The following is a 19,815-nucleotide window of genomic DNA, read 5'->3' as shown; positions in this document are numbered from 1 at the left end:
AGCTCATCAGACTGATTATAGTAAAGATTCAGGTTTCAGGAGGGGAAAAAAGTACCCCATGAAATAACCTGTTGAACACCTATATGAGGTTAAAATAGTCTTCTTTCTTTTCTATTTCACTGAAAAAAAAGGGCATTGGCAGAGTTTGGAAAAGAACCTGATCTTGAACTTGACTATAGCTGGAATTGGAGATGTGGTTTGACCTTTGGCAGGTACCTCAGAGATGCACCTTGAAAATCTTGGGGAACATATTCTTAGATTTGGCTAAATTATAAATGAAAACTGTGACATTCAAATCCTGATGAGTCCTCTACCAACTGTTTGTCACATCGAGTAGAGCAGGCTTTATTTCCACAGGCCTAGAAGTCCAGATACTCCACCAAAAAAAACCACAAGCTGCTACTTTTCTTTACCTAGTGGAAGGCAGGATGGACATAAGAAGGCTGAAAATTGAGAAGGTGAAGGCAGCTCTTCTTCCTGTTTTTTAAAATAAAAGCAAACATTTTTTCCCTCTAGGTTGGAAAGACAGAGGTTGGTGTTCTCTTCTCGATTGAGGGGAGTTCTCATTGCTTTCAGCTGCTGGGTACAATATGATGAGCACAGGATCAAGAGCATGTTTTTTGGTTTAATCTCTTCCACTTGTGATAGTGTTACGTTAGTGCAAGCTTTTCTGGTAGTAGAAGGTATGGATATATATTTAACCTAGATTTGTAAAATGGCATTTTTGTATTATGTTCAGATGATTCCTGTAGGTCAGGGCCTGGCTTCCTTTCAGTGCATCGAAGACATGTTTTATGGTTTGCTGCAGAAATATAGAGCATTGGTAAGCTAATACAGGTAATAGTTTAAGATATCAAGGAATTTTCAATATTGAGGAGTGTTTTCAATATTGAGGAGTGTTTCTTTTCCACTGAGCCATTCTCTGATAGAAATTTTTCACAGGAAGGACGCTTTTGTTGACTCAGGGTATTTAGATTAGTTTTTAGCCTTGTTGCAGACTTCTTCACTTCCTTTCCAAAGTCAGTGTCTATCATTTTTCTGTATCAAAAATGAAACAGTACTTTCACCCACCCTTTGTTTATCTTAAACCTTTTCACTTAGCTTTTACACTCCTTGCATGAAACTGTTTAATCATTTCCGTTACAAAAGGCAGTGGAGCTCCAGTATGATGCAGACATTTCAAAAGTCTGTTGTGAAATAGTAATGAGAACCACTTGTTATTTAAGAGGAACTTGCAAATAAGAACAATAAAGGATCTATTAAGAACAATTTGTTGTTTAAGAAATTGATAGACCAGCATCTGCACACTTCCTGCCTTAATTTCAGTGTCATGCATCATGATTTAAAAATTACTTGGAACTGATGAGGCAGTGGCAGGGAATGCAACTGAAAAACCACTGGTAGGGGAAAAAAGATAAATGCACTAAGCCAGATGGATCATAACATAGATGCTATTTCTGTGTCGTGACTAAAAATTTCTTGTAGCATCAACAGCATGAAATCTTGTGAATTCAGTTTGCCTTTGGGCTTTTTTCCAGCATGTAAAGAACCTGCTGATGGGCTCCTACATCAGCTGAGCTTTATGGAAATCATAGAATCATAGAATGTCTGGGCTGGAAGGAACCTCCAAAGGTCATCTAGTCCAACCCCTCTGCAATAAGCAGGGACATCTCAAACTAGCTCAAGCTACTCAAAGCGTCATCTAGCCTGATCTTGAATGTCTCCAGGGATGGGGCCTCCACCACCTGAGCTTTAAAGTTTCCTAGAGTACTATATTAGTACTTTACTTTGAGTCTATTTAAAGGGCATTACAGTAAGCCAATCTTGTTTGTCTGCTACAGAATTTGTTTTTTTCATTAAGAATTTCTGGCAAATTTTGATTATAACTCTGCCTGAATTCAGTCTATCGCAGTAGAACCATAGACATGATTAAACAATCCACCATCTCCGAGTTGTCCTCTCTTTGCCTTATGAAATCAGAAGTGTTTGCTGGCTCTCTCTAGAAGTCTGCAAATTGGCCACCCAACTGGCATGACTGGTAGAAGATGGCAAAGATATTTCAGGGTCCATCCTAGTAACAAAAAATTGTTTCTTGTGTTGATTTGCAAGGCAGCATGATTTCCAGGCACAATGAAACAGATGATGGTGCAGAAGATTTTGAATTTTGTTGGGGGTTTTGTTGTTTTATATTTTCTTGCTGGTTTTGTGTAAAGTTTTTTTTTTAAGAAAGTTGCTCAAGCAGTTCCTTCCACACTTGAATTTGACTGGTCAAGCTGAAAAACAGATGTTTCAGTCTCCATGTGTGATCATTTCTTTGCATTAAGATGTCTCTGAGAAGGATTCTTTTCCTTGTAATAACTATTTTTTTCCAGCTTGTTCATATATATTTTAAACATTTGAAATAATGGAAATACCAAATCACCCTTTCCCTGTCAATACTACTACAGGTTCCCCAAGTAAGTGTATCAAGAGCTTTATCAACTTTTAAATGGAAGAACAAATGTCTGATGATTTAACAGGTTGGGTTTTTTAATCAGCTTTTCAGAAATTTAAGTTAAGCTCATCTCAAAATACAGGGTTTTGTTCTTCAAAAATTCTTACCTTGCTTCAGTTTCTTGGTATTGTTGTGCCTGGGACATCATAAAAATTTTGGTTCCCCTCTAAGAACTTCCAGAAATAACAGAATATGTCTAAACTAATTTTCCATTATTTAGAAGCAAATCGGTTTTTAATGTATATTTTGTATTCTGCTTCTTTATACAATGTAGAGAAGCAAGAGGCCTAAAAGTTCCAGTCCTGTTGAAGAGCGACATCGCTATCAATATGATATAATAGGGTGATTTTCTTTTTCCTAGTGTTTTGTTTTTAAATACCTAAATAGCTAATCAAAATGTTTGAAAGAACTTTAAGGCTGTAAAGAACTTAAAGAACTTTAAGGCTTCTAAACTAGCAAATAACAAAATTAAGTCTGCTTTTGCAATCTTTTTTGCTTATGGAATTTTAAATTAGGTGATCAACTACTTTTGCAATGAGGACTATTAATTCCTTTTTTCTTGTTGTTGGTTTCTGTGATACTAATCACTATAATACCTGATAACTCATTAATAAGCTGAACTGTTGGACCTTGCTCAGATTAGAAATAATATTATTCCTATTTTACAAATTGGGATCCTAGGGCACAGCAGTTAGAAATACAGAGATAGTTAAATGCGGGGTATATGACTCTAAGTTACTCAGGCCTAATTTTTGCAATATACTTATCATTCATATGTTCAAAAACACTTCTTACAGACTTGAATACTAAGTAGCTGGTGTTATTGCAGGTCTAAGATCTCAAATCAAACACTGGGAAATGAAACATATACAATCAGTGACAGCCACTTAAGATGACATTTCACAACTTGTGTATCATTGCACAATGTCTCTGGGGCAGTGTCAGAGATGGAATTCAGCTTTCCAAGGTCGTGTGCAGCTGCCTTAGCTACAGGTTTTTTAGATCTTTTCATTTGTTGCAGTCCTCTCTTGGTTTGTGCAACAGAGCAGGATATCGAGCTTGAACAGGCAAGTCTTCTTCACTGCTTGAGCAAAGTGGAATGTATATCATAAGCTTGTATCATAATTGTAAAGACAGTATCATGACAAAGGGATCCTGTTTAAACTGGAATAGAAGAGGACAAAATTAACAGGGCATGCTTTAATTCATTTTAAGAACTCATAGATAAAAAACTATTGTGGATGTAACCTACTTTGGTTCTTTTTTCAGAAGGTCCTGCAAAATGGAGGCTGCAGTATTCTAAAAGTACTAGTAAAAGAAATGCAAGCACTGATAGTATGCTGAAAAGTCAAATTATTACATGAATGTCAGACAGCAAAGAGAAAAGGTGAACAAGATAAAGTTGTCTGACTGCCTAGTAAGGTGTGTGTAGACAAACTGCTTTTTAATATAGCCAAGCATGCATTTGCATCTTCAGGAACAAGAGTATAGGCCATATGTAGGGAATAAAGGACCTTAAGAAGCATGATATCAAGAATAAAACATGAAAGTTCAAGGCTCACTTTATTTCTTTTTAATACCAGCAATTGTAAACCAGTTTCCAGTTACAGGGGAGTCTCTAGTCAGGAGTTACTATATTTCTGTATTTATTTTTAACAAGCTTAAATACTGTATGCAGTCTGTGGAGCAAAAGCTTAAAACTGATGTGTTGCTAATACACTGAAACTGAAACTTTGATAATGGAAACGTCTGTCAAGAGAACAAAAATCTAATAGCTGGAAGTTGAAAGCAGAAAAATGAAGGGTAGAATAAATAATCCTAGAGGAATGCCTTCCTTTCTATTAGGATACTTAGCATGAATTATGAAAGTTGGTAAGAAATTCTTCATCGTAATAAATGTTTCAGATTTTAAGATGTTAGAAATTGTCATCTATAGTTCTGGTAGATAGAAGCTGTGAGCTCCTGCTTATAAATAGTTTCAAGTGCTCTAGTGTTTGTGAGGGCAGGAGAAATCCCTAGCCAAAAAAATGAAAATTGTAGGATGGAAGCTGTAGAATTAGCTCTGAAGTCATGATGGAAGGCTTTAATAGTATACTTCCTGAAATTCAATCACTGAGCTATATTAAAAGAGCTTCACAGATTTTTGTTAACATTTTTCAGTTTTGATTTATGAGCAACCTACCTTTTTCAAATTCTAAAATTCTAAAACCCAATATCCCTTCATATTTAATAATTTCAGTTGGATTCTTTAAGTAATTTATCTGTCTTACTCCTATTCAGTATTAATTGTATCTTGTTGATCTGATAGCTGCATTTTATCCTAGTTTTCTGTAATCTTAACAACATCATAACTTTGGTGCCTTTTTTTTTTTCCCCTCCTTTAATGTGATCAGTTTGGTAATAAATCTCATTTCTTTTAGTAAATGAGTTTGGAACTATTGAAAATGGGTAAATAGATGTGTACCATCTTGTCAGTATAGAAGTAGCTCTTATTTGTCTTTTATTAGTTGTTTTTCATGTAACTGGCTCACTTGGTTAGCAGAAAATACTTTGATTTTTTTTTTTTCTTTTTCTTTTTACAACAATCTCCTCTTGGCTAACTTCACAGCTGAAGCTGGGCCTAACAGTGACTTCATATTTCCTCTTTTGTGCAGCAGTAGGACTTGCTTTGTGCTTCTGCTGTTTAGTGATTCAGTTGAGCCTCCACTGTTTCATGATTCATTTTTAATATGTTAACATTTTAGTGAAATTGCCACTCTACAGATGATGCTTAGATTGGGATTTCCTTTTTGTCAAACAGTCTGGTAGAGACGGGAGGCAGATAACAGTAATCTGTTTAGATTTAATCCTGATAAGACGTGCAGCATTTTCATTCTGGTAGAAAGATTGTAGTGAAATTTGTGCTGTATGTGTATTTAGTTTTTATTAGTGGTGAGTGGGCCAGGTTCCTAGATTGACAGTTACAGTTTGTAATCATCTTTGGTTCTTTTGTTGGTCCTGGAGTTGTATGTGTTGTCATATTTTGTGTTCATCATTGATCAAGAAAATGGCCATTAAATACAGATTTTTACCACCACTGTTTACATTTTTGTTTCCTTAAATGGAGATTATAGCAGGATATGCTACTGTAGTGATGAGCACCCAATATGAAAACATACATTAGTGCACTCTGAATACCTGGCATCTCAGATTTCCACCAAGTTACTGCCTTCTCACTGGTGTATTGTTCTCCCATGCATTAACAACCTCGAAACACACTGTGCTGCAACAAATGGAGAGGCTGTGTGATTATTTCTCAGTGTATTTCTGAAGGGTTCATCTGTTCTGCACAGATGGGAGAAGCGTGGAAGGAAGAAGAGTAGTAGAGATCTGAAAGATGTCACTACTGAATTGATTGAGCTGTAAGCTCAGAATTTTGGGCTTTGGTCTTAGGTTGCTTTCAGCTGGGCTTCCTAGTCTGGGTTGAAAGTACCATTTAACTGGTACTTTACCTTTTACTGATGTGAGAAAGTAAGGGTGGGTGGGTTTGAAGCTCAGCTGACATCTAGGCTAACTGTCTCTGGATCTGCAATATCCTGACTTAAAGCTTCAGTCCAGATGTGATGTATTATCTTGCCTGGAGGTTTCAGTCTGTTTGCTGTGTTGTTGCATGGAAGAATATAAGGTTACTTGTGATATGAAGGGCAAATTTTCAAAAGTGTTTCATCAGAAAGATTTGTAGTTTTGCATAATAGGTGAGTGTTTTGAAACCTTGTGAATCATTCACACGCTTTTCTACAGGTTTACAGTTTATTATTGGATGTTTGTTGAAATAAGCAGACCACTGGAACTAGATGATCAATAAGGTCCCTTCCAACCCAAATTATTCTATGATTCTATGATTAATGTCTATTTAAAATGCATATTTTAATGTTAATATTTATGTTACAAAACAGAAGGGCTCATCTGAACTGCACAAATAATCTCTTAGGTTTCACATTCATAGAACCACTAGCATGTATTATGCTACTTACCTTTTTTCAAGTAAATAGAAATCATCATCACACTTTTTAGAAGTTAATCTTAAAAAGGACTGTACAAGTTTTAAAAATTATTTTTGTATGTCTACAGGATGGCTGGTGGGTTTTGGTTTGTTTTTTTTTTCTTTTTGGCTTTTCACCAGTATGCTGTATTAAACAGTTGAAACATTTTTAGCTACAGTAGAAGACAACACATGGCTAAAAATTTGAGGGGAAATAGAAGTATTACACTTGTATCTCACAAACACCTGTGCATTCGTTTTCTTTCCAAACATTAACAAAGCCAACTTTCCCTTTGTGCCACAGTTTTGGTTCTGTGAAATCAAAGATGCAATTGCTTTTGGAGTCTGCTAATACAAGCAAATACTACATGATCAGGGTCAGTGTTGCAGTTGTTTTTAAACAGATACTCGGTGCATATGTACCCCTTTCAAATAAATCTGGCCCCTACTATGTTTGACGACATGTTAGGAATCCCCATTTCTTAGTAAGATTTAGGGAAAACTCTTTGTCTGCAGTATAGTAGAAGGAGGAAAGGGGAAGAAACACAGTGGTTACTTATTTGCTACTATGTCATGTAAAGGGAACATGGACGTTACAAAAGGTTGTGGTGATAGAGACAGGAAGATCCGTGTTAAGCCTTTAAGTGCTTCTCCCTTCCTCTTCTCCCTGAAGATTTGTGCCTGAGGTTAAAACTAGGATGGTTACCCTGACAAATGTGGACAGATTGTTTTGAGACTGTTGTAGATTTATTCCCAGGCTATCTCACCAGAGCTATATAACATGATTGTGAGTGGAAAAAAAGCTCCCTGTTTATGGTGCTTGTGGAACCTGCATTAAAATACAGTTCCATTATGGCTATTACTATCATGATGATTTCATTAGTACTTTCTGCGTTTGAGAATCTTGAACTACAAGTAAATTTAAATCTTGTTGCTGGGCAAAGGTGCAGGCACTTCAGTGGAGGTCTGAACTTAGATATAGGTTTTAGTATCCTGGGGTTGGCTACAGATAATTGCTTCTTTGGTGGTGAAAATAATGGACAACGTTATAGGATATCTACAGGGAAGAAGAGGTACATTCATATGACCCGTAACAACTTTGACAATATATAAAGTAGCCCTGAACCTTCTTGAAAAGTAAACAGATCTTGCTTATATATGCATGCAGCACTCCTTGCAGTGTAATAGCCACTGGAGCCTAATGGGTATGATCTAAGAACTGGGAAAAAAAATACCAGAGCTTTATTGTTTCAAATCTTTTCCTCTGGTTTAATATTCTGAAGAAAAGGATCAGATACCTCTGTCTTTATTGAAGCTTCAAGAGCTTGTAAGTTACATAATTAGAGATAATGCCTTTGATCTTTTTTGATTTTGGAGGATCTGAGGTGTCATTCTTATGCTTGTAGATGGGGAAAACATTAGACAAATTTAAGTTTCCTTTACAGGTCACTTTTAAATATCTGTCAGGTAGAATTGCTGTTTGAGAAGATGCTCATAGTTTGTGTTTGATGTGCATTTACAGTGTCCATATATGGGATTTGGTTTTATGATAAGGAAGAATGCCAAAGAATTGCAGAGCTCATGAAAAAGTAAGTGATGGGTAAACAAGACTTCTTGTGCTTTTTCTATGTATGTATTTCTGTACATACATGCACATTATATTACTAGGATGGTCATACCTTTCTCCTTTAATCCTATATTTATAGACTTTGTTACAAGGAAAGTTGTCATGTCTGCATTTTCTATGATCAGAAATATCACTGTATTGCAATACTTTTTCCTAATTTGCCATGCAGCTTTCCAGCTACATCAGACTGTAACAGTTCTTCTGATATATTTTGTGATGACTCGGAGATCTGTTTTGAATTGTATTCTTTGGGGTTTTAATATATCTTTCAGTTATTTTCTTGTTTTATGTTGTTGTTACCTTTTCTTAGCTTAATGTAAGTGTGGGCTAGCATGAAGGCATACTGTAATAATACAATTCCTGTGGGTTTTTTACCCTGTTTCTACATCATGGCTGAATTCCTGGTTCCAAATTTCTTGACAATGTGTACAAAATTCACTTCGTTTTTGAAATATAAAGCAAGACTTCAGTAGCTTTGAATTAATTAATTTTATGCACATAATAATATTCTTTTATAAGGTATGCAATTTTGCAATTAAGTCAGAGATTAAAATTTCAAACAGAAGTGTATTCTCAACTGTATTTTAATCTAACAGTATCAAGGATATTTTTTTTCACTGTCTCTGCTTTATTATTCACATGTCCAGGATTGACAGGGCTCATTCTTCTTCACTACCCTCTGTTTGGCTTAGTGATTGGCTCGTTTGCAATGATCCCTTTCTTTTGACTGTATTCTACAGGTTTTCATGGTTTTTTGAAGCTGAAGTCTTACAGATTTTATCAATATATATACCATCTAAATTTGTACAGAGCTATAATGTGGAGGATCTAGTAAAGGGCCTCTATAGGAACAGGCAGAGTTTGGATCCACCAGTTGCCTGCAATATGTAGGGTTGGACATATCACTGTGTTACAGTTCTTTTAAGGGACAGGAGGAGGGATGACATAGAGCCAGGTCTTTGTCATCCCAGAAAAGCCATGGGAGGCAGATACAGTCAAGCTGACAGCATTAGGTACTAACCGAGCACAGTGCAAAGGCACTGTCAGACCTGTGAATCTCTCCTCTTCAGGTCGTATGTCCCACTTTTAACAGCTTCTGTAGCCAGAAGCATGCTGAGGAAGTGACATCAATTTTGATTGCCAAAGTTTCCAAGCGCCCAAAAAGCCATCTATGTGCCCTGCAGTACAAGTCCAAACAAGGCTCATCCTCACACATCTTATCCATAGTACAGTGCTTTAACTCTTCTGCCACTATGTTCCAGATAGGATTTATTATAAAATACTGGATGGGAAGGTAGTCATGCTTCCTCTATATCTCTTTTTAAAGTAATACCTGCTGCTTTTCATTTTGCAGTGACAAAGCATTGTGAAACATAGACTGTGACAATGGCAGGGGGTTGTTTAGGTGGTTTTGTTGGTTTTGCTGTATATCCTACAGCTCTAAAATAAGTTAGTTGTGACCCAAGAAATAATTGATAGGGATGAATTTACAGAAATAAGTGCAATGAACCCTAAGAAACCCAGGTTTTTGACAGCTAATTTTAGTTAACTAGCTCAAGTTTCAGCTGGTGGTGATTAGGTATTCTCAAACTGGCAATTTACTACAATAAAAACTAGTTTTCAGAGGATTCATGCAATTGTAAACCATATGTAGTGGTTTATAATAGCAGTGTTTCATATAGATAAAAAACATACCCTGTCGCTCAGCCAATTGGCTGTGTGTTTTAATTCTCAGCATTCTACAATAATAATAAAACAGCTGGGGCAGGAAATTGGTCATTTGCTAGTAGTTAATAACTGATTTGTGTGTGTGTTTGCCATCCTGCACCACTAGCAGAACTGAATAACACTATAAATTCCCTGCTCCTGCTGTGTATAGAAATTGTGACTGAGTTATGGAAATTTTACTGTATAGCCTAGTGTGTTCAAGACTGGAGAAAATTAATCTCAAGCCTGGTCAAATTATGTTTTAAGACACATCTTTTAATATAGATTTTTTTTTTTACACATGTTTTAAAATTAAATGGAAAAATGAAATATTTGAGTTTTGATTAATTACTATAGTAGTGGTGGTTAAACTTCTTATATATTATCTGCTTTTTTTGTCTTGTATATTCTTCTCTCACTTTTAACTTTCAGCCTAACTCAGCAGGCACAATTCAAAGCACAGCAGGGCACAGGAACAGGAGTATCCCCAATGATCATGAATTCTGCTAATAACAAAGAAGTGGATATCTTACGGATGCTTACCAAGGCCAAAGATGAGTATACCAAGGTGGGACTTGCTGTCTGTAAAAAGAAGACATCTCTTTGTAGCATTACTATGATGCCAGCTCGCTCACACTGTACATTTTAAAACATACAATGTTCAGTTTAGTTCTGTTTTTAAATAGTTTTATTCAAAATGAAGCTGATTCTGGACAGTGTACCCTCTCATTTTGTGTAGCAGTGGCTGATGGGTAAGTTTGGTCAGAATTTGCTAAAGATTCAAAAGAGATGAATGCTGTCAATAAAAACTTATGAAAGGAGAGTATATATGTGATTGATTATTTATTGAGTGCTAGGGGGTAAGAACAAGTATAAAAATGCTTTCATTTTGACCCTTAGAGCTCCTGTGCTTATTGTCTGTTGAGTAGCATCTGGAAGTTGTGTCCTCTTCCAGGTGAAGAATTCAAACCTGCTAATATTTTCTGTGGACTGTACAAATAGCTTTCTTTAGAGAAGACCTTTAGCAGTGAAGTTACTGCTTTTAATTGTGGTTGTTAGCTACTTTCAAACACTAATGGAAGGAAATTAAGAGGGTGAAATGTACTATCATTTCAGCCCATGTGCTTCTTTGGTCTTCTGAGGCTTCCAAATGAAGAAGTTACTAATGGACTAATAATGTTCTGTATTATTGAGCAATCAAAAATGTTTTACTTTGGGGAATAAAAATCTAATAATTTTAACTATTCATATATATGCAGCAAATTCTTACGGAGCCTGCAGGTTGCTGCTGTTGTTTCCTATATTTCATATGTGTTATCATGCAATAATAAAGCTCATGAGTGTTCTGAGTCTAGAAATATATATATATATATATATTAAACATGAGCAATTTAAAGAGAGAAAAAGTTATTTTTCTGAAATGTGGATACTAATAAGATATACAAAAAAGACATTAGCAAACTGTTTGACAAAACCCATGTATCTTTTCTGTGTGTTGATGTAGTATTGGCTTGAGAGTGTGATTTAGGATATTATGAAATGTTTAAGCAATTTTCACTTAATACTGTAAGCTGAAAACTGGAAAAATGTTAAGCTACTTCATATCCTATAAGGAGGAAGTATTAACTTTTTTTAAAAGTTGCCGTCCATTTCTGTATTAGCACACAAAAAATCAAGACAAAGGAGAGGAAATTCTAGAAAATCTGTTGCTTAAATAATATATTTTTTTAATTTTTTCCCCCTGCAGATGAGATCTTCTGCCAGTTAGCTTCTTATTTCGTCGTTAATCTTTCTGCATTTAAGGGATTGCTAATGAAATAATCTAACAAATTAATCTGAGCCATTAGTTAGGAGTACCTGACCTCTTCAGAACTCCATATATGTTTTTTCTTGTTTTCTTAGTAATATAAAATTAAGAAGAATGTGATAAATAAAGGCAATGACAACCATTTTTGTATTTAATATAAATATATTTCAGAGCAGAAGTGCTCTTTGGCTGCTTTATGACATCTACTTTGCCAGTGTATATTTTATGACTTTAAAAGCTGATGTGTAGAAATTACTTATGAAACATGTTGTTCTCCTTTTTAAATACTGTGTGATTTCAGAGAAGAGAGTGTTTTAAAGTGTTGGGAGCTGTAGAACAATAGCATCAATTTTCAAAGCATCTAAGGAATTTTGCTCAATTTTTAGGTCCTATGATGAGGATTTGCTTTTTTTAAGAGTATAACTAACTTTGAAGGTTAGATCTTATTTGGAAATTAAGTTGCACATTTAGAGAGAGGTTACATGTAACATAAAATACATAGCCTTCCCCCGCTTTTGTTATTAGTGGAGCTTTAAGTTGCTAAACCACTAAATTATTTTTTGAAAAATGGACTACTTGCTCACTTGCCTTTTCTTGACCTCTGGTAAGTAGTGTGGTATTAGCTGGCCTTATAGTCATAGCTAGGGAGATAAACAGTTGAAGAGCTGCTAGGGTACCAAATGAAGCATTACAAAAAGTGTTTTTCTTTAACCATTGAGCATTGTCTTGGAGTAGAAGAAAACTCTGGTTTTAGCTCTGTGCTGCACAGTTCTTCTACAGCATCTGCCCATTTGCTACACCATCTTTGGCCCATTAAAGGCCAGATTAGGTGGACGTCCTGTGTCTGGTTGATATGCCCAAAATAGCTGAAGCTTATTTCTTCATTACTGAGAACACATAACCATTTGATAAGAATGTAATTCCTGCCAGTGAGTAAGCATGGCCTCTGGACTTCTGTTTCTGTTCTTTGCCGCCTTCTTCACTATCTCAGCAAATGTTTCAGTGGTACTGCCCTGCCCAAACAGGGATATAGTTTCTGTGTTTCCAGGTGTCTTAGCTTTTGATTTGTTAACTGTGGGAAAGACTTGGTAGTAGGATCTAGAAGTCCTAGCTTTCTCCTGGGCACTGTGCCATACTTAGCCTGGCTGTTGCAGAGTCTCTGCTACTATTTAACAGCCTGAATTGGTTCTTTGTCTCTTTTAAGCAGGGCTCCGACTAGAAATCTTTGCTTCTACTGCTTGTCTTTGAGACTTTGTCCTCGTTAGTTCCTCTCTTGTGCTGAGAACCTTGTACAACTTCATTTGACTGTTCATTAGTGTCGTCTTCTGGCTGCTTTACCTCAGCTAGGTAGGAGTCCCCAGTTTCCAGGGCTTTTTAGTTCTGCGCTTGAGCTCTGACAACTCTGAAGTCCTCTTCATCACTTTCAGCATAGGCCTCTATCTGCAAAGCTCTTCTAAGTTCCATCAGGTCTTGGCTGACTTTCTTTCCTTGCATCAGACCTTCTAGCATCTCCTGCTTGTACTTGACAGGTCTCTGCAGCTCACATCTCAAAAGTCAGGTTTTTGCTGCAGAGCATGAGGTTGGGACATGGCATAGTATTTGCTTCAGAACTGCAATACTGAGGTACCATGCTTCTCCATTATCTGTTTCCTTTGACAGTGTCCTGTTCAGCTTGAGCTTCTGAAATGCTGGGGTTTGAACCCCAAGCCCTGAATTAAGGTCGACATATGGGTGATTCCCACAGCCCTTCATAAAGAGGTGGTGAGTTTGACTTATAGCTTCCCCCCAGGGTGCAGCTGGCCCTGCAGGGAGAGCCATAAGGGAAATGAGCCCCAGGGATCCCGCACTGAGTTGACAAAGGTCAGGTGTCTGCCTGGGGATAAAAGCTGGGACCACTTGCAGGGAGTCAGGAGTGTCTGTCTGTGGAGTGCACTCCACAGAGCTTCCTGCTTCAGGCCAGACCTCCTGACTCTCCCTGGAGCTGGGCCCTGGTCTGTTTAGGCCTTTGCAAATGTGGGCTGATCAGGTGAGAGTTGCCATGTGGGCACCTTTATCTTATGTATTTAACTGGCTGGTTTGGCTGTTTCCCATACCAACTATGGGAAACCTCGGTTCACTGTTTGTACCACCTGTTGTGGGCCGGGTCACATCTTTTGTGGGATCATTGGGGGTGGCGTCGTTTATGTACCAGCTGATTGATCTGTTTGTACCCCTGGCAGTCATTCATATCATAACGCTTTTGTCTACAATACAGTCTGCATATTGGATTCTCTTCCTGCTGGTGCTATAATTTTTGTTGGGCCTGGTCATTGGCAAAACAGCTTCATATTGTACAAGGAGACTATGAAATATAAAAATATAGAGCAGCTGTTTGCCTCAGATGTCTCTGACTATACCAAACTTGCCTGAAACTTTCTCAGTGATGTTTTTTTTTTGATTGACATTCACCCCATCTGTCTGTTTTTTCCAGTGTTGCTTAGCCTTTCTTTGACTTCATCTTAGAACCTTTTGATTTCTTATGCATCTTTTGTGAGAGCAGAGCTTTGAACAAGACACTTGATTAAAGGACAGACCTGTGAAGCAAGATGTACTAATCATCAAGTGTTGTAGCTGATGACTACTCTTCTGGTTCTGTTACTAAAGAGCATGGTGACATTTCTTTCATGCTGCTTGTTGGTGTTTGATGATGATGGCATCTGATATCTTCTTTACCTGTCCACCTGACAGCTGCTTAGAATGTCATGCTGGTAGTCTTAATTTTTTATCAGCAAAGCCATGTTACCTATTTGCCAAAATTACTTTATATTCTGAGCCCAAACAGTTACAAATTCCTTTGAAATTGTCACAGGCTTTTTTTTCTCTTCAGCGTACTTCTCTGTATTTGATACCAGCCTACTAGCCATGTTATCAAATCGTGGGAATGATACCAAGTCAGGTCAATGTCATTCTCTGCGGGCCTTTTTGCTAAGGAATTTGGTCTGAAAAATGCTCATGTAGTGATAGATCTGTTAAACTCTACTGCTTCTCAGCTCATTTTTATAGGCTTAGTTCTGTGATCTTGCAGAGTATGACAGTGGAATCTAAGGTAATGATTTCTGAAGAATTCAGCCTGTTTAAATACCCAGGAGAAGTAAGGATATTGTTTAAATTCTGCAGAACTCATTGTAAAATACTGAAGGTTATGTTATCAGTCACATTGAAGAAAGAAGTTTAAATATGTGCTTGTATGTTTTTTACCCAAAAAGCTATGCTAAAATATGGTAATAAGAAGGAGGCATCCTGAAGAAAAGGCAGCATTACTAGAAAGAGAACTGTTTGTGAGAAAAAAGCTGATTATTCTTACTGAAATGTAGTTTTGGTCTATGTACTATTATGTGGGATCTCTCCAATCTAAAAAAAAAATTATCTTGATTTGGTTTAGTATATATCAGATATGGACTACGGGAAGCATTTATTTGGACAATGAAAAAACCTTTCATCTGATAATTAACTAGGTAAGATGCTTAACTGTCATTAAGTGAATGAGAGACATCAGTCAGAAACTGAATGGCAAAGTAAGTAAAGAATAATTCAGTCATTTGCCCCTGTGTATTTAAAATTTGTTAAAAGTTGATGAGGTCGCAGAAGGCTCCACACTAGGACATTGTTGAGAATCCATATGAACTGCCAGGAAATGACGAGAAAATAAAGCTTGTAGAAAACAACAACAACAAATTAAATTACTCTGATTCAAAGATAACAATGTGTAAGCCCAGAAGAACCTAAGAAAATAATTTGTTCAGCAGTACATTGGTAGATTTAACTCGGAGCTAATAAATGGAAAGGAAACTTTTTCCTTGGAGTGAAAAGCTTTGTTATGTTAGCATTGTAGGCTTGTCTTCTATACTGCTTTTTCATGACTTCTTTCCATTATGATTTTTCATAGCTATCCATTCCCAGCTTTTAAGTATGAGTTGATTGGCAAAACTGAAGCCTGTTAAGCATAGATTTCTGTGGAGTGCTTCCATTAATTTGGCTTTGAATCATAGAGAAGGGACTAGCTTTAAACAAAAATTGTTTCACTTGCCATGAATAGTCTTTGGATGTGGCTCTTTATTTGAATTTTGGGACATCTTTAGTCATCAAACTTGCACTGCACTCTGAGATGGGTAGCAAGGCTCTGGGCAACTGAGATCCCACCCTATAGTAAAATTATTTCTTTGATTTTTTTCTTTTCCTTTTTTTTTTTTTTTTTGTCCCCCTCCAGAGAGGGAAAAACGTGCAGCTAAGTTTAAATATATTTACGTGTACAATGTGGCCTACTCAGATTAGCCATGAGACACGTTGCTGCACGGTTATATTTAACTGGAATTCAATGTTGCTGTGACTTTCTGCATTACTGTCAGAGTCAGTATTTTGGTCTTTGTTTTTCCAGTCTAGTGCTTGAGGACATTTCTCAGTTTATGCAGTAGGGGTGTGGCAGGAAAGAAGGCACAGGTGCGTGTTCTTGCCACAACAGCATGTTGCAAATTTATGTTCAAGATCTTATCCCTCCAGGTCTGTTTCTGCAAAGCTGCTTTTCAGCTGGTCATCACTAACCTGTACTGCGTGGGATTATTCTTCCTCAGTTTCACTTTGTTGAAGTTCATGTTTCTGTCAGCCCATTTTCCAGCCTGTCAAAATCCCTCAATGATGGCACAACCAGCTGGTCTGTTAACTGCACATCCCTGTTTTATATTGGTTACAAGCGTGCTCTGCCCTATCATTCAGGTCATCAGTGAAGATGTTCACCAGTATTGACCCCAGTGTCAAACCCTGAGTTACACCCCTAGTGACTGGCCTACAGCTGGACTTCATGCCAACCATATTTTGAGTCCAGCAGATCAGACAGTTTTCAGTCCATCTTGCTGTCCAATTACCTAGTCTGCATATCATTGGTTTTATTTTGAGAATACTGTGGGAGACAGTGTCAAAAGCTTTGCAAAAGTTGAGCTAAACAATGTCCACTGATCCAGTCATTTCACTGTACAAGGCTATTGGATTGGTCAAGCATGATCTCTCTTCATAAATCCATGCTGGCTACTCCAAATGACTTTCTTGTCCTTAATTTGTTTAGAAATGTCTTACAGTAGGTAGCTGTTTGTTTCATCACTTTCCCAGGGATTGAAGTGAGGCAAACTAGCCTGAAGTTCCCCAAATCCTCCTTTTTGCCCTTTTTGAAGATAGCACTGATACTTGTTTTCCTCCAGTCCTTGGGCATCTCCCCTGATTGCTATTACCATTCAAAAATAAGGAATAGTTTCACAATGAGAGAGGCAGGTTTCTCAGCTTTTGTGGGTGCATCACATCTGGTCCCATCCTCTTGTGTGTGTCCATTTTGCTTGCATGCTCCTTGAAATGATCCTTCCCTACCAAGAGTAAATCTTGTCACTCGAGACTTTCCACCAGCATCAGTGGCTTGGGATTCCTGAGGACAAATGTTGCAAAAAAAGGCACTGAGTACCTCTAAGAGCCCCTTGAGTCCCTTTGAGAACTCAAGTTCTGTTTTACTGAACAGCCCTGGAACCAGTGTATCTTTGTTTACTCTTGTGGTAGGTGTCAGAAATGGATTAAATGATCAGTTTGTATATTTGAGAATGAGGGTTATTTTCTCACCTAAGACATTTGCATCCTAAGGCGTTTGTGTCAGAAGGGTCTGGAAAGGACGCAGACATTTTCACAGGCACACAGCAGAGGCTCTGCTGTGTGTCCATATGGCAGTCTGTCCAGTCCAGACTTCTGTCCCCAGTAATGCTCAAGACTGGCCTCTTTGGAGGAAAGAATGAGAAACCAAAGCTGATCATTCCTTACCCAACCATTAGTCCCGTGGCATAAATTTTGGAGCCTATCAAATTCAGGTAATTGACTATGAATATTCTTGTTAGCTAGGATTAAGTTTTTGTGAGACAATTCTTTAAAAAAATCTTTCCAGCTGCTTGGTTTCAATTGTATCAAGTGACAGTGACTTCCAATATACTGTATACTTTTCTACTGGCAATGGCATTCCTTGTATACCCAGTGCTGTTTTAGTTTAAATGAATAGATTCTTGGTTTTTGTACAGTGTAAGGCCATCTTACTCGCCTTTTCCTATTCCATTTATTATTTCTCTTTCATGTAGTCTTTTCCTTGCATTTCTTCTGAATTAAATCATGCCCTCCTCTCTTCATGACAGTCATTTCATGTCCCTGATCCCTTTTAGTCATTTGTCTCTGCCCATCTTTTTATAAATATTGTTATAAATCCTGTCATATTTAATAAGAAAACATATTGATTCACAAATTAAGTCTTTTTCTGTGTGGGTGTATGCATCCTCCATGTTCCCACAATGTGGAATATTTATGTAAAATAGTTTCAATTATATTCAGTTTTTAACAAAAAACATTTTTTATGGGTACATAAATCCTTCAGATATCTAAACTACTTCTAGCTTCCTACTGATGCAGGAAGAGCCTGTCTATTGCTTGGTTTCTAAGATGCTTTTTAAAAATTACATTTATTTAAGTGTGGGAAAAGCAGAAGATAAGAAGAACAACTGAGATTTTAATTAGAGGGAAGCCTCATACTTGGGAAATCTTGGAAGCAAGTGCTTATTTTTACATATGCTTTGTGGTTTTAAAAAATTAGGTTGCAGTTGTTACAGTTCTTTCAATAGCATATTATTTCCTAATCAGTGCTGCAACTAGTATTTTTGGTGACTGAATATCTAGATATGTCTGTATTTTACTGTAGTAGAGAACTAGGGGAAAAGATGTTGTCACACTTATTAAAAAAAAAAAAATCCTTTTTGTTGCAGTGTAAGACCTGCTCAGAGCCAAAACAAATCACCAGTTCCTCTGCAATCTATAACAATCCCAACCTAATCAAACCAATTCCAGTGAAGCCTAGTGAAAATCAGCATCAACTAATACCTCAGCAAACCAAGGTAAAATGTTTTGTGTGTTTTCTGACTAATGCTGCTGTAGTTGAGTAACTGTGTAGGAATATTCAAGTCAGAAGGTCAGTGCAAGAGTTTGAGGTGGAACTACAGTAAAGTGTTTTTAATGCCAAACTAATCTGTCTTATAAAAAGCTACCCAACTGCCACCACACAATGTGAAAGCACGTAAATTACAGGCATGCTATCCTGGTGCAAGGAAGAAATACTAGTCTTTCAAATTTCAGATGTTGTTTTGATTGCAAGCTGATCTAGGCAGGTGCTGGAGCCACAATTTTTGTGGGGTTGTGTGTTTTGTTGTTTTGGTTTTGTTTGGTTGGTTGGTTTTTTTAGGTAAATTCAGTTAATAGAGAAAAGTCTCTTGATATTTCTTCAAGCTAAACACTGCAAAATCCTAAAAGCTGAATTCAGCTGTGACAGGGAGACGCACAAGAAGTGGCCCTACTTCATACATGGGGAGATTTCTGTCTCTTACTAGTATCGTGCTAATGGCTGAAAAAGAAGATGCTCTTTCATGGTAGCTAAAGCAGAGCCACTGCTATCTCTCAGATCACTGGTTTTCCTCCTGCATTAGCAGCTTGTCAGCTGTCTTCTTGCCCTTCCTATGTGACAAAACTATTAAAAATCCTCTTGGGAGAAAAGAGCATAGCAGTTTTCTGAGCTTTTCCTGGAATACTGCTGGCTAAATACTGTCACCACTTAATGTAACTTATGCATGAGGGAACTATCTTTACATTTTGCTTTTGTCCCCTCACAGAGTGTGGATCCTGAACCACAGCACTTGTCTTTGACAGCACTATTTGGGAAGCAAGAGAAGCCAGATGTCTCAGAACCACTTAATAAACAGCATCAAGAGAACCTTCCTGTTAGGCAGGGTGTGGTACGTTCCCTGTCCTACGAAGAACCTAGCAGGCATTCACCTTCTGCAGAGAAGCAGCTTTGCCCTGCCATTCAGAAGCTTATGGTGCGTGGGACAGACCTTCACCCCCTCGCCGAGCTTCCCGAGAACCGCCTCTGTGAAAACGGCAAAATCCAGCCTGTGGGTGAGACTTTCACAGGACTCTTCCAGCCTGTGACTTCTCATGGTATTGCAACATCTCATGTAGTCCAGGATACTGCTGGCACCCAGAGCCTATTACAGAAATTACAGAGTCAGTCAGGGTCAGTGCCTAAAATGGACGCCAGTGCAGCAGGATCTGTGAACTCG

General features: G+C 37.4%; 1 protein-coding gene across 1 annotated transcript in view; it reads left to right on the top strand.

Annotated features, from left to right (window-relative positions):
* Positions 1 to 19,815, top strand: part of DCP1B (decapping mRNA 1B) — a gene marked incomplete at its 5' end in the record, with an annotated part of 44,890 nt that overhangs the window by 15,770 nt on the left and 9,305 nt on the right. Inside the window, 4 exons of the mRNA XM_008942408.1 lie at positions 8,038 to 8,104; positions 10,282 to 10,417; positions 18,469 to 18,597; positions 19,366 to 19,815. The exon at positions 19,366 to 19,815 is cut by the window's right edge and continues 16 nt beyond it. Of these exons, the coding sequence (XP_008940656.1) occupies positions 8,038 to 8,104; positions 10,282 to 10,417; positions 18,469 to 18,597; positions 19,366 to 19,815 (782 nt within the window). The remainder of the gene's footprint in view (positions 1 to 8,037; positions 8,105 to 10,281; positions 10,418 to 18,468; positions 18,598 to 19,365) is intronic.

The sequence above is a fragment of the Merops nubicus genome, unplaced genomic scaffold (assembly GCF_000691845.1).
Source record: "Merops nubicus isolate BGI_N331 unplaced genomic scaffold, ASM69184v1 scaffold36496, whole genome shotgun sequence".
NCBI lineage: Eukaryota > Metazoa > Chordata > Aves > Coraciiformes > Meropidae > Merops > Merops nubicus.
The sequence above is the reverse complement of the archived record's forward strand: the minus strand, read 5'-3'. Positions and strand labels throughout refer to the sequence as shown.